The sequence below is a fragment of the Anser brachyrhynchus genome, assembly GCF_964034855.1.
Source record: "Anser brachyrhynchus genome assembly, chromosome: 24".
Lineage (NCBI taxonomy): Eukaryota > Metazoa > Chordata > Aves > Anseriformes > Anatidae > Anser > Anser brachyrhynchus.
Genome location: NC_137717.1, coordinates 170236 through 184432, shown reverse-complemented (window position 1 = coordinate 184432; position 14197 = coordinate 170236). Strand labels below are relative to the sequence as shown.

The 14197-nt window shown below is 43.0% G+C and overlaps 1 protein-coding gene across 2 annotated transcripts in view; it reads left to right on the top strand.

The window, feature by feature from the left end:
* The first annotated feature begins 80 nt into the window (after positions 1-80).
* MACO1 (macoilin 1) overlaps positions 81-14197 on the top strand; it is a 28612-nt gene continuing 14495 nt past the window's right edge. The window contains exons 1-5 of one of the 2 annotated variants that reach the window (XM_080566872.1): positions 5076-5157; positions 8172-8217; positions 10043-10184; positions 10870-10996; positions 12989-13112. In XM_080566872.1, coding sequence (XP_080422998.1) covers positions 5091-5157; positions 8172-8217; positions 10043-10184; positions 10870-10996; positions 12989-13112 — 506 coding nt within the window. In that variant the 5' untranslated portion in view covers positions 5076-5090. Of the gene's footprint in view, positions 374-5075; positions 5158-8171; positions 8218-10042; positions 10185-10869; positions 10997-12988; positions 13113-14197 lie in introns of those variants that run through there. The other variant, XM_080566873.1, reaches the window with a different exon arrangement.

The window sequence follows — 14197 nt, the reverse complement described above, 5'->3', positions numbered from 1 at the left end:
TCCGTCCGCCTTTCGCCGCTGCCGATTGGCCGGGCGCGCCGTCATTCCGACGCCGTCAGCCTTCCAATTGGACAGCATCGGGGGAGGCGGGGGCGTTGCGGGGCGGCTGCGCGGGGGGACGCGGCGGGGAGGGCCGGGCCCGGAATTATTTTTATTTCTTTGTTTCCAGGGGAAAAAAAAAAAAAAAAAAGGAAAGAAAAAAAAAACCAAACCCGCCCCGACCCCGCGCGAGGGAGGCGCCCCGCGGGGCCGGATGCTGCTGCCGTGAGCGGGGCCGGGCCCGGGCCGGCGGGATGAAGCGGCGCAGCGCGGAGTGCAGCAAGCTGCGGCGGCCGCTCAAGCGGAACCGCATCGCCGAGGGCATCTACGGCAGGTACCGAGCGGCGGGGGGCAGCGCGCCGCCCCGGGCCCCCCGCTCCCCGCCCCGGGCCCCTCGCTCCGCGCCCCGCCCCGCCCCGCCGGGCCGCGGGGCCCCCGCTCCCCGCCCCGCCCCCCCCGCCCCGCCCGTCCGCCGTGTGGCGCCCCGCCGGGGCCCGGAGCTGCTGGCCAGGGTCCTGCCGCCGCCCCGGGGGGAAGCGGCGAGGCGCCGCGGGGGGGCCCGGGCTCGGGGGCGGGCTGCGCTGCGGGCCCTCGCCCCGCAGGGCCCTCGCCTCCCGGGGCTCCCCCCCCCGCGGTGCCCCGCGCCGGGCCGGCCCGGAGCCTGCCGGCGGCCCCCGCGGGCAGCCCGAGGCGCCCGGCGGTGCGGCGCCGGCCGCGGAAGCGGGCGGCGGCCCGGGAGGCAGCCGGGAGCCGCCGGGCGGTGAGGGCCCGCCGGGTCTGCGGCCTGCCCGGGAGGCGCGGAGCGGCAGCCGTGCGCTCGCGTTACGGGGCTGCCTCCCGCGTGTCTCCGAATAAAGGCGGGCTGTCAGCTTGCTGCGTCGGAACCCAGCGCAGGGCCCCCAGCGCTGGCTTCTTGTGAGCCTGTTTCAGGCAGTTATAAAGTGGTGGTTGGGAGCTCTGCCTTCCCGAGCGAGTAAGGCAAACTGGGTAACAAGTGCAATCATAACGCGTTTCTGAAGAAAGAGGAGTTTGTTGTAGTGGAGGATAGCAAAGGGACTTTTGGAAGTTATGGTAAGGATGATATCCCCTTTCTGGTTTGAGTTTGGTTTATCCGTGCAGCTGCTGGGAACTTGAGCCCGTAATTCAGAGATGTTGTGTACAGGTAGCGTTCTATGTACCTATAAATTTCTAAATTATTGAAATTACTCTAGATACTATAGCTATTTACTCAACTTATCTTAATTACTACCGTCCGTTTATACAATCCCAGTAAATGCAGTTATCAGTAGGGAGCATCATGGTGATACAAACAAAGCAGCCAGGCTGAACAAATAACATGATTAGGATACTTGAATCTTGTAGGATTTTTGTTTGCTTTTTAAATTAAGACCAGTCTTCCCATCCTTGTTCCCTTGTGCAGTTCCCTTGTTCCAGTCTTTCAGTGCAGAGCTAGTCACTACTGTCCCAGGTAGACACATGCGAACATAACAGAGAGTTGCAAAGCTGGAGAGTTTTGGAGCAGCCGAAGGAATGAGAGAACTGTCCTGTAGGATTCTGATGGCAGGCTTCGCTACACGTGTTAATCTGTAACAGGATGTAAGAAGTGACAGAAAAATATTTTCTAGTCACAAAACAGAGTCAGAAACATAAAATTCTGGGTTGCATTGAAAAATGAATATCCTGCCTCCCTTCATGTAGCTTTTATACCAGCTTCTGCTGTATCCTTTTAAACAAGCTTGTCTAAGGGCTCACAGCCTTTCTTACTTGAAATTATACAGCTGTAGTTCTTAAAGTACTTTCCTCAGTGTTCACTCCATAAATTTAATGGCCTCAGCCCTTCATAAAGACTTCCAAAGTTATTTGTGAACAATCTTCCATTCCTCACCTCCACCTTCTCCATCAAATTTTCAACAGCTGCACAATATTATGTGCAACCATGATAAAGACTTAGGCCATTTAGAAGTGTTAAAGAACTGTAGCATTGTACAGTGGAACACTGTGCTGTACTGTGATACTTTTCCGCGGAAAGAACGTTATTAGCATTAAAACCTAACTGTGCCTTCAGTAGATCTCCCGAAGTAACAAATGGTTGGTAGGCAGGGATCACAAGATCTCTCATTTCCGCAGTTCATGTTCCAAAATTTGCCTTTGTGCTTCTTAAGCTATCTGTTGCCATTGTTCTATAATGTGTGAGTGTCTAACATTTTATGCCTTTGACACTGCTCACGCATTAAAACTGCAGTTGTTAATTGAAGTGTTCATTGCAGGTTGTCATCGGTTAAGCAATTAAAGTTTGCTTGTTACCGCTTGTTTCTCTGTCTTCCCAGTCCTCATACTGGATCTATTTGAAGTCCTACACCTTTATTTTGGTACTGCTTGTTTTGTCTCTACATGGTCATGTTGGCAGTTCGTACCAATTTTGTAGCTGGTTAAGTTTTGAGAGCAGTTCCACCCGCAGTTGGCCTAACTTCCACATCAGCTGACTTCTGCTATGTATCGTGGATTTTCAGACTGTAGTCTTTAAATGCTCTATGTTCCTTTAGTGTTAGGATTTTTTTTAGCCCTGTGTATGTTGCTTTTTGTCACAGGCATTACCTGGGCTGGCAGCCAAGTGAATGCATAGGAGAATGTGTACGTATCTGTAATCTCCCAGTGGTTACTGAGATACCCGCTGATGGGATAAGGGCAGTTCATGCCCCCGGGCATCTAATAGCATCTAATGGGGTGGCATTTCTTGATATCGGGATGTCTTTGCTAAGATACTCATGTGGTTCTGTATACTACCTAACCTCTGATACATCTTATTTCCAGGGACTTAATTTTGGATTCTGCCAACAGATAAATAAACTGTAAGGAAAAACAGTTCACTACTAACTGTGGCCTCTTCTTAGGCTTTGTTTTTAAACCCATAATGATTCTTCCTACTGATCTATTCTGGCACTTTTTTTCCCCCCTCATATAGAAAGCTTATTAAAAAAAAAGTTATTCCTAAACTGCCCCTGAGGTCCGTAACAAACAAACAGCACTACCTTTATGACTTTAGACTTGAGAACTGAATTTAAGTTAGTTTACGTTTAAATGTATTCTGTTGTGTAAACCTTAATGGTACCTGTGTTATGGCTTCCTTCTGCCAGTAACTTTCATTCCATGCATGCTGCAGGACCTCTTGATTTATTTCGTATGTTCTGGACTGGTGTTTTCAGCTGAGTTACCATAGTGGGCTAATAGCTTCTCTTGTTTCAGTACTACAGTACTGATTGCTGATTATATACCTGTGGTTCAGCCAGTCTATTACACTTGCTTCCAGAATTACTGAAAAGAGTTTTCTGTTTTCTCTACCAACACTTACATTTCCATGGTTCAGTGATTCGTGTGTTCTGTACTGTATCAAGATACTGAGTAAGTAGTTGGGGAGACTTCCTGGGATTCTTTCCTTTTGAAAAATTTGCTTGGCAATGTTTTGCATAATAGTTTCCAGTATGCATACCACGTTCCAGCAGTCATGTTTTCCCTCTTGCATACGTGCCGTGCTCATTCTGTACTACTTTTCTATCCACTAATGATACTTGCGCGTGGATGTAAACACACACATATATATAATGCTTTTTCCTTTGAAAATCTCCACTGGTATTCATCACAGAATTATAGAATGGTTTGGGTTGGAAGGACCTTAAAGACAATCTAGTTCCAATGTGGGCAGGGACACCTCCCACCAGCCCAGGCTGCCCAAAGCCCCCTCCAGCCTGGCTTTGGGCACTGCCAGAGGTGGGGCAGCCACAGCTTCTCTGGGTAGCCTGGGACAGGGCCTCGCTGCCCTCATAGTGAAGAGTTTCTTCCTTATATCTAATCTAAACCTACCCTCTTATTTTAAAACCATTACCCCTTATCCTATCGCTATGTACCCTGTCAAAGAATTCCTCCCCAGCTTTTCTATAGGTACTGGAAGGCTGCTACAAGGTCTCCCTGGAGCTTTCTCTTCTGTAGGCTAAACAATCCCAACTCTCTCAGCGTTTCTTCGTAGGATAAGTGCTCTAGCCCTCTGGTCATCCTCGTGGCCCTCCTCTGGATTTGCTCCAAGAGGTCCACATCTTTATGTTGGTAGACACAGAGCTGAACACAGCGCTCCGGGGGCGCTCACGAGAGCAGAGGGGTAGAATCACCTCCCTCACCCTGCTGGCCGTGTTTCTTTTGATGCAGCCCAGGATACGGTAGGCTTTCTGGGCTGCAAGCTCACACTGCCAACTCATTTTTTTATGACCCAACACCCCCAAGTCCTTCTCCTCAGGGCTGCTCTCAATCCATTCTCCATCCAGCCTGTATTTGTGCTCGGGATTGCCCCAACGCAGATGCAGGACCTTGCACTTCGCCTTGTTGAACCTCATGAGGTTCGCGCAGGCCCGCCTGTGGAGCCTGTCGAGGTCCCTGTGGATGGCATCCCTTCCGTCAGGATGCTGACTGCACCACAGCTCGGTGTCATCGGCAAACCTGCTGAGGGTGCACTTGATCCCTCTGGCATGTAGCTGACAGAGATGTTAAACCGTGCCAGTCCAGTGCCAACCCCTGAGGAACACCACTTGTTACTGGTCTCTACCTGGCCACCAAGCCGTTGACCGCAACTCTTTGAGTGTGACCATCCAGCCAGCTCCTTACCCGCTGAGTTGTCCATCCGTCCAATTGTGGCTCTACAATTTAGAGACAAAGGATATTATGGGGGCTGGTGTCAAATGCTTTGCACGAGTCCAGGTAGATGATGTCAGTTGCTCTCCCCTTATCCACAGTGCAGTAACCCCATCGCAGAAGGCCACCAGATCTGTCAGGCATGATCTGCCCTTAGCGAGGCCATGTTGGCTGTCACCGGTCACATCCATATTTTCCATGTGCCTTAGCATTGTTTCTAGGAGGATCTGCTCCATGATCTTGCCCAGCACAGAGGTGAGACTGACTGGCCTGTAGTTCCCCGGGTCTTCTCTTTTTCCCTTTTCAAAATGGGGGTGGTGTTTCCTGTTTTCCAGTCACTGGGAACTTCACGGGACTGCCACAACTTCTCAAATATGACGAGCAGTGGCTTAGCAACTACATCGGCCAGTTTGCTCACGACCAGCGGATGCATCTCATCAGGTTTGATCAACTTGTGCACATTGAGGTTCCTTAGGTGGTCTTGAACCTCTCCTATGGTGGATATTCAGTAAACATCCCAAGCATCCCAAATGTTCTGTCTGGCACTGGATAGATAACCCTGAGACTGTGGTTGCTGACCGTTTGGTAATTTCATATGTGTGTTAAACTTCACCTTTGCAAAGTCTACCTCTGCATTCAGTGTCCTGCCGGTCTCAAGATGCAGTCTACTCCATTGTAATTATATCGTGAGTCAGCCTGCAAAATGAAGTATGCCATCAGCTCAGCTGAGATTCACTTTTCAGTGTGTGGGGCGGGGCTTCTGATAATAGTGGGATAGAACAGAGGCTTCATTTGCTATCAGTTTGGATTTGGGCTTCCTAATTGTTTTTACTTCCATTGTTTTGTTTTGTTTTTTTAATGCTTTTACATTACAGCAAGAACAGTATCTGATTCTATGGGGTAGTAAAAAGAGGAAAGAACAAGAAGAATGGAAAAAAAAAGAGGAAATGCCATCTGGCACTTGAGTGGGGAGGATGGAGGAAAAGTAAGGCGGAAAAATAGTTATTTGAAAATTCAAAGAGGGAGAATTGACCTTTCTTGGAATTTGCAGTACTGTAACCACCGCTCCTTCCAGTTCAGTACCCTGTTCTTCTCATGAATGTGTTCATCCTTCCCCCTTAGCACCCATCTTGTGTTACCCTACAAGATTAGATACAATATGCTAGTTTTATAGGGAAACCTTGTCCTTAAGCCTCAGACAGATCACTGAAATCAGCTTTTTTGACGTGTCAGAAAATTAATCACCCAGATTTTAGGCATTTCTTTGCAACCAATTTAGGCATACAACCTTCCTCCCCCTGTATTGAGAACGAACTCGGAACTAGAATTGGCATCACGGAATATGTCTGAACCTTCCTAGAAGCGTGCGGGCTCGTGAGGTTAGAAGGCACCACTACCTAATAAATGTTGCCTCTAAGTGAGGATACTGACACAGCAGCTATAAAAATTGGAAAAATGTGTGGATGTGCCCAGAAAGATCAATGAATATCCGAGGTTCACAGGCACTAAACGGCTGGTGCTGGATTCCAAAGGAGTACCGGCTGGCAGGGTAGTAGGATGGGCGTGTTGGAAGGGAGGCACACTGGGGACAGTGACTACATGCCAATAGAAAAGCAGAGAAGGGAGAAACGGTGTCTGGAAGGAATCGGGAGACTGAAGAGCAAAGATGAAGTAGAAGTGGCTAGTAGAAAGCAGAGAAAGGGAAGAGGGCTATGGCTGGATTGTTCGTCTTTTACTCATGCAATCGTATTTGAAGGGTCTGTCATATTAAGCAAAAGAGCAGAAGAGTGTTTAGCCTGTCAAAATGAGAGCTCTGTTACATGTTTTTCTTTAGGGTTACATTCTTGTTGGACGTTTTTGGGCTATCACTAATTTAAGTGTTCACCAGAGGGGGGGGCTTTTCACTAAGCACTTGTAAATTAACCTTTAAACTATGTGCTTGTCAGTAACAGCAAGTCTTGGTGTGCACCAGCCCTTTATAGAAGAAGGGAAGTTGAGATTTTTGCTCCTTTCTTCCTCCTCCTAAGAGTCGCTGCCACCTGCAGCCCCCAGTGTGCCGCAGAGACACCCGAGTTGGTTTTAACCTGGCGGTGTAACTGGCAGTGCAGAAGCTCAGCACGGTTCGCGGAGCTGGTCCACTTGGAGCAGGGAGCTGACGCCTGTGGCCTGCCACCAGTACCAGTTTTAAAGCTAGGGATGAGTTCTGGGCTGCAGTCTGACGTGGATGCAGTCCTCTAGATGGACGGGGGCGAGCAGCATGCCTTGTTTTCAGGAATCACTCGAGTAGTCTGAGTGCAGTCCCTTTAAAATATTTTAGTGTGTATGTCTACACGCAGGCTCGTGCAGTTGAAGACGTAGATAGAACATATTGCACAACAGTGAGCTTTGTTGTTGAGATCAACAGAAGTGGATGAAGTTTTTTATAAAAGGAAAAAACTTTCACGTGTCTTAGTCTTATTCTCATGAAACTCTTAATTGCTTTTGAGACCTTCAGATGACTGAGAAGCAGGATCTTTAGTATTGTTGGGCAAGCCTTATTACAAGTATTGAATTGTTACACTTCCACTTTGAAGCGGGGGGAACGTCAGGGTGGCCTTCGGATTTGATGTGAATTGAATGTAACTGTAACGGTTGTCTTACAGAACTCTTATTCAGCACATGCTTTAACTTGGATTGGCGCTTAACAGTTGAAAAGAATTAGTTCCAACAATTCTGTTTTGCTAAGAAAAATATAGTCTCTACGGATTTCAGTGGCAGAAAAATATACAATAGCCATAACTTGAACCCAGGAGAAAGTGCCTACACAGCTGCTTTTCCAGCTAAACAGACAAAATGGTGATTACCTAGATGAGATGCCTTTATATTTGTTCTCAAATCTCAGAGCTGCACACGGACGATTCAATAGCGTGGTCAAAACGAGCACAGCCGTGAGCGCGCACCGAACGCCTGCCACCGTTCATGTCCAAGCGTTCTCTGAGGTGCTGTGAATGCAGCAGCTTTTTCGAGATGCCTCTGTCCCGCTTCCGACCGGGACAGAGCCCGTTTTCCTCCCAGTAGCCGGTGCAGTGCGGCGCTGCGAGGCGCTGAGAGGTGCGCTGCGGTGCTGAGGGGTGCGGTGCTGCGGGGTTAAGCCACAGCGCGGCCGGACCCGGAGCGTTGGCTGGGCAGAGGACTGCAGTGCATGCAAGCACAGCCCACCGTGACGGGTTTTTTTGCTGTTGCTCTCATACACACTTCTGTTGTAGTTTCATGTAGTTTCACTCCTCTACAAGAGCAGTTTTCGGCTAAATGGCTGGGACCGGTTCTGTGAACACTGAAAAAAGCAGAGTCTTACTTTTCTAGGTGTTCATGTCATTAATTTCTTTGCCATTAAAGAGGCTACAGGAAGCACTTTAACTTGTTTGCGTATGTGTTTCAATCCCATTACGTTAAGCTCCAGATGTATTGTTTTGCAGGTTCCACTATAAATGGAGAAAACACCTTCAAAAAGGGGGGGCAGAGGTGGGTTAAGTGTAGGAATATGTACTTTTTGTCTCCTAGACTTCCGAAATGCATTTTCTCTAGACTCTGTCGTTAAGAATTAGTACAAATTTAAAGTGTGTACTTGCAAGTACACCAGAGAACATTTATGTATTATTATAGCATATATTTAGTTCCACCTCAGAATTTCTTCTCAGGGGCTCTAGTCACAGTGAAAACCTCGGAATTGGGCTCTTTGGGGGACAGCTTGATGGCATACAGTAAGTGAGAATTGCTAAGCAAAAGCTTTTTTTGTTGGGTAAAGAGGTAAGGCCGGGTCAGTTGATAAATGTCTTTTTCAGGCACACACAGTTAATCTTTGACGATTTGCAATAATTTCCTTGGTTTTGGCAGATGAAAAATAAATTGCAACTTCTTGCAAAAATCAAATCAGTTGTATGAGTTTGAAACTTCGTCACTATCATTTGAAGGATTGGAAAGGTTTGTGAAATACAGAGAGGACTGGATCTTATTAAAAGTTTCCTAAGGAGAGACATTCAGCATAGCTCTACATTGTGCACGGAGCAAAAATACGTGCAACAGTTTAGCAATAAGACCAGTAAAAATAAACTTAAAAAAAAAAAAAAGTTTAAGTGATAATAGCTTTTCTTTTCTGTGTTTTCCTTCATCATCTTGAGATGAAACCTTATCTTAAGTGCATCGAGCCGGTTGTTCTACCTGATCTGATGGGAGGTGGAGAACACTTTTCATGGAAGTCCCCTATTGTGTATCTTCTCTGATGCTCTGAATTCCTTCCTAAAAAAGCCATGTCAAATTTCTGCGCACTTCATGGACCCTACCTGGCATAGCGCGTGCTAACTCTTGGCAACATGTCAATAACTGTCCCAGGGCAAAGTCCTACTGGTTATGTTGGAAGTGTGATACAGAAGGAAAAATACGTTACTTAAAGGAAAAACTGTCCTTAATTTTAAATATATGTATATATATATATAAAAAACAAAACAGAAATAACTTTGTTATGAGCCAATGTAGTGCAAGAAGAATGCTTTTTGATGAACTGCAGTGATATACTAGGTCTCTGGGTGCTGGGCTTTGGTGGAAAAGGGTTTTTGCTTGCTCCTTTGTAGCAGAACAGATTGGGCTTATCCCTCAAGTGCTCCTGTATTAGTGATTATCTCAAAATAATTTGACCTCTGTAGCCAAGATGGATCATTAATGGTTCAAAATCACGGACTAAGAATAAGGGAGCGTAGCTTTAAAATAATTTTAAAAAAAAAAAAAGGTGGTCTCAAGACTCATGTGCCTCCATTTTTTTTAAATGGATCTATCTACTTGAATATGGATATTGTCATATATAAACCTTTGACAATTCACTGCTATAGCTATAGGTTTAAATTATACCTAAATTTGTTGATACTGCAGTTTATGTTAAATGTGGAAAATGAGTAGTCTGAGGAGGGGAATACAGAAACTTCTAAGCTCCAGGTACAAGAGACTGCGAACTGAAAGAAGTGTTTCAGCTGTGACAGCATACCTATTTGCAAGATTTCTTTGTAAAAATACAGTGCAAAGCTAAAGAGAGGTTGTCGCTGAATGTCTTGTAAGAGCAACAAGCCTTCTATAAAGGCTCTTCTAAAATAAAAATATAAATAACTTTGTTAGACTGGGCTCAATTTTAATGTAATAAAGCTACCTGTTTTGTAAAGTAGTTTTGAATGAAATTTTCTTACCTCTATTGCAGTTGCCTACAGTTTTTATTCCTGAACATTTAATTTTTTAAAAAGTTAATTTGTTTTATTCTTTCTATTGAAATGCTGATTGAAATTACTTTTCTTTTGCTTTACAGTACCTTTCTGTATCTGAAGTTCCTAGTAGTGTGGGCACTCGTACTGCTAGCAGATTTTGTCCTGGAGTTCAGATTTGAGTATCTGTGGCCATTCTGGCTCTTCATCAGGAGTGTTTATGATTCCTTCAGATACCAAGGTTTGGTAAGTATAACATAGAATTACTGTGATGTTTCAGGGTAAATTCCATGTTACACAACTAACTTATTAGCACTTTTGATCACTTTCACAAGAAGGGGAATTTTCGAGTGACTAAATGATCTGTGCTCCAGTCTTGTCTCTCTCAGACTTCCTATTTAATCTGTGGCAAGTGAAATACATAGCTATCAAAGTATTTGCTGTAGGCAAATATTGTTTGAATATCTGGGATCAATGAATTTATTGAGATCCCTGTATAACAGATTTTCTTTAATAGAATACAAAAGTCTTTTTAAATACTTACTACTTTCAGAGAGTAAATGACACTGCTGATTTTGATTTTTTTTTTTTTTAATTTAATATTTTGCCAGGAGGTTATAGTAATGATAATACTACATGAACAGTTGTAAATTATAGTCTTCAAACAAAGTAATAAGGTATAAATATAGCTGTTCGGAGACTTGTTGGAAGAGCAGGCAGGAAACAAGTATTCTTGAGTTGTACATGTTGTCCTTTCATTGGATAATTTGTATTTTCATCACCTAGACTGCTCCACTTCTTTACCCCAGTTATAAACAACACTAGTGTTTCCATGTTGAAATCACTGTGGTGTCACCATTAAAAAATAAACTGATGTTTGCTGGAATAAACTGAAACACTATTCTTCTCCCCTACCCTTCCTTTCTTTTAGGCCTTTTCAGTATTTTTTGTCTGTGTAGCATTCACATCAAATATAATATGTCTGCTCTTCATACCAATACAATGGCTGTTTTTTGCTGCCAGCACGTATGTATGGGTACAGTATGTCTGGCACACAGGTAGGTCACTATTCTTTAACTAAAATTTACTAATTTGAATATATATCTTACAATCTTTAGTAGCATGTGGAAACTCTTCTATTTGTTAACACATTTGCTTTAATGTACTTTCGTTATAGTAATTTTGTTGGTGTTGTTATCTTTAGTATGTGTATTTGCAATTGATACTTCTCTGGGTGCATCTTGTAGAAGTCATTTAATGACTGACTGATGAAGGTGATGGTATAGAAGCAGGAATTCCAGACCAATAAAAAATTAATATATTTTTCCAACTTCAAAACACTTCTGTAGCAACTCTACAAATACTGATCAAATGCAAAAAATTTGTGAAATGACATAATACTCTTTCCTTTATTTGACTAACATGCTGTTTGATTGGAATATTACCACATTTTCAATTCTTATCAAATCTTCGTGCCATGTGGTTTCAGCTTCGGATCAAAAAGGCTTCTAATACCGATTTTGTTATTAACTTTTACTGCAGTTGTGATAATGGTTGCTCCAACTGTCTGAGACACATGGAGAAATTTTCTTCCCTGCCTTTTTTTATTTCATCCCTAGGGTTGTTGTTGTTGTTTGTTTTTAGAAATCCTGGAGTTCTGGCGCAGCAGTTGGGTTTGGGAGATGGTTTAGTTTACATGAGTGTTAGTACTTGAAGTGAGTTATGTATCTGTCTTTCCTTGGTCAAAAAAAATTGCAGGATAGCATGGATCATTGCTCAGCTTACTGGTGAAAGCAGTCATCTTTTTGACAAGTTAGTCATTTATAATAATGACAGCATGGGAGCTAGTGGGAGAGACTGTGAACCAGTTGCTGTCCAATATAAAATAAATTTTCTTTAAACAACAACAACAAAACCAACCCTGGAGTTATTTTTAGGGTTATATTAAGACATTAAAATGTTATCTGAAGTTGTTCTCAGAGCAGATGTTTAGAAACCATAAGGGAAAAACCTGGCGGGGCAGTTCTAACTCTAGCTATTTAGCTCTTTTAATATTTTGCTTCAACCTTAGGAATTAATCTTTTTCAATGCTCATCTAAGTTAAGGCGGATTTGCTCTTCTTTTTTAATGAAGTTATGATCTTTTTAGGTGGTAGGTCTACCTAGTTGAAACATTCAGTCCTGTTTAGCTGAGAGTTTTTACTATGGGTTTCTAACTTGTGTAGAAGGCTATTCAAGAGAGACCAAAGCATCAGGTCCTCAAACAAATACTCTTAGTTTCGCATTTGAGACTTGTTTCCAAATAAGTACAAAGTACGTTGATATCAGTGCATAGTCAAAGACTTCATTTATTTTTCTGAAGCTTGTGGCATGCAAGTGGAATTGAATTGTTGAATTTTATAGTGGGTATATTACAGGCAACAGTGGTGGTTTCCATTGGCCAAGAGGACTACAGCCTTAGCTTTGGCTACTGTTCTGTGTTGTTACCAGTAGTGCTAGAGAGAGAAATCCAGAAATCAATAGTGTCCTCAGTGTCTCTGTGATGTAGAGGTCTGAGTCGGATACTGTTGTCTGCGTTGCTGTTTATGGAGTAACCAGTACCATGCTTCCTCACTCCTGTTTTCTCAGCTGACTTGCTCGCTGCTGGTACTAAGCTATACCTAACTTGGAGTGCAAAAGTAGTTCAAGCATACCACTTCTGACTCAAAGATCATAAGCTGTAACATTACCTCATCTTCTGCAGATTCTTCCATTTGTGTTCCTTGTCTGTATACAGTGTTGTGCCAAGCTATTTCATTAGCTGTACATCTGTTATTTTTCACTGGTGACTTGTAAAAGTAATAAAGCAAGATAAGGAGACAAAAGTTTAGAATTGTTTTAAAATAAAGACGTCTTAGATATCTTATTATGCAAAAAAACCTCTTACAGTTCTATTTATATATGTCTGAAAATTTTCCTTGACTTTTGGAATCTTTTAAAAATAACTTTGAAATATCTGCTGCTTGTAATGTTACTAAGGTGTTCCTCTTTTTCCCCCCCTCCTCTCCATAGAGAGGGGTGTGTGTTTACCAACAGTATCACTGTGGATACTTTTCGTTTATATTGAAGCGGCAATTAGATTTAAAGATTTAAAAAACTTCCATGTAGATCTTTGTCGTCCATTTGCAGCACACTGGTAAGTTGTATTTTTTTTCTCCTTTTTTTTTTTTTTTTTTTTTTTTTTTTGGTTAACCTTTATTTCACCAGAGAAGTTGATATTCAGGGCTTCTTATTTTGGTTCAGGGTTTGTTTAATTCACCCCTCTTGCAGCTGTCATTAAATATTCCATGAAAAATGTAAACCCTAACCAAGTGCAGTTGTTCTGAAAATACAGTTCTTGTGAACTGTAGGGAATTTGTAGCATGGATATTCCTAGCATTTTTTGAAAATTCTTGCTATTCATTTACAAATTTTATATAGATGATAATGAATATATGATAAAAGTAGCATAACAATATGTTCGCTGATAATTTATGCATTCCATTAAGAATTTTTTTTTGCTATGACAAAGCACTCCTCTGTCCCCCTACAATGATAATGGTCCTCATGACTGTCTAATTTCATAATTCACCAGAGAAGGTGAATAAGCTTCAGCTTGAAAGTCTTGTCAGAAAGCAAAACAAACAAAGAAACCCTACTTATCACAGTATTTCTTTGTAACTGAAGAGTGACTTCAGGCAGAAGACATAACTACAGAGTATCCATATCTAGAAGAAATGCACTTTTAACTCCACAAGTTTTTAACGTAGTTTTTAACATCAATCATGTTAGGTTTAAAATGTGTTCTGTTTTTTCTTGGGGTCATTTGGTCCAGTTCCCTGTGATACAGTCTTCAATAAATTAGGCATCTATCATTTTGATTTATATTATCTGCATTGCACAACAAGTCCCTTAAGCACTAAGTTAATTCTATATCAGGCTACAAAAGCAGTTTAGGAACTGTGAAAAAAGGTCTTTCTGTTGCTGAGCTGGATGCAAACATTTCGGATTGTCATCAGTGTTTTAAAGTTGTAGCTACAGCTGACTTTACCCAGTATTACATAAGAAGCGTTTGCAGAGATAATATCAGATGCATGTGCAAATGATTCCTGCATTCTGGAAGCGTACTTAGAAATGCAATTTGCACAACGCTAATACTGAGCAAAGAGTGAGAAGACTCCAATAATATAGTCATCTGCATCTGAGTTTTGCCCTGATCTAGGACACCTTCAGTGTTCAAAA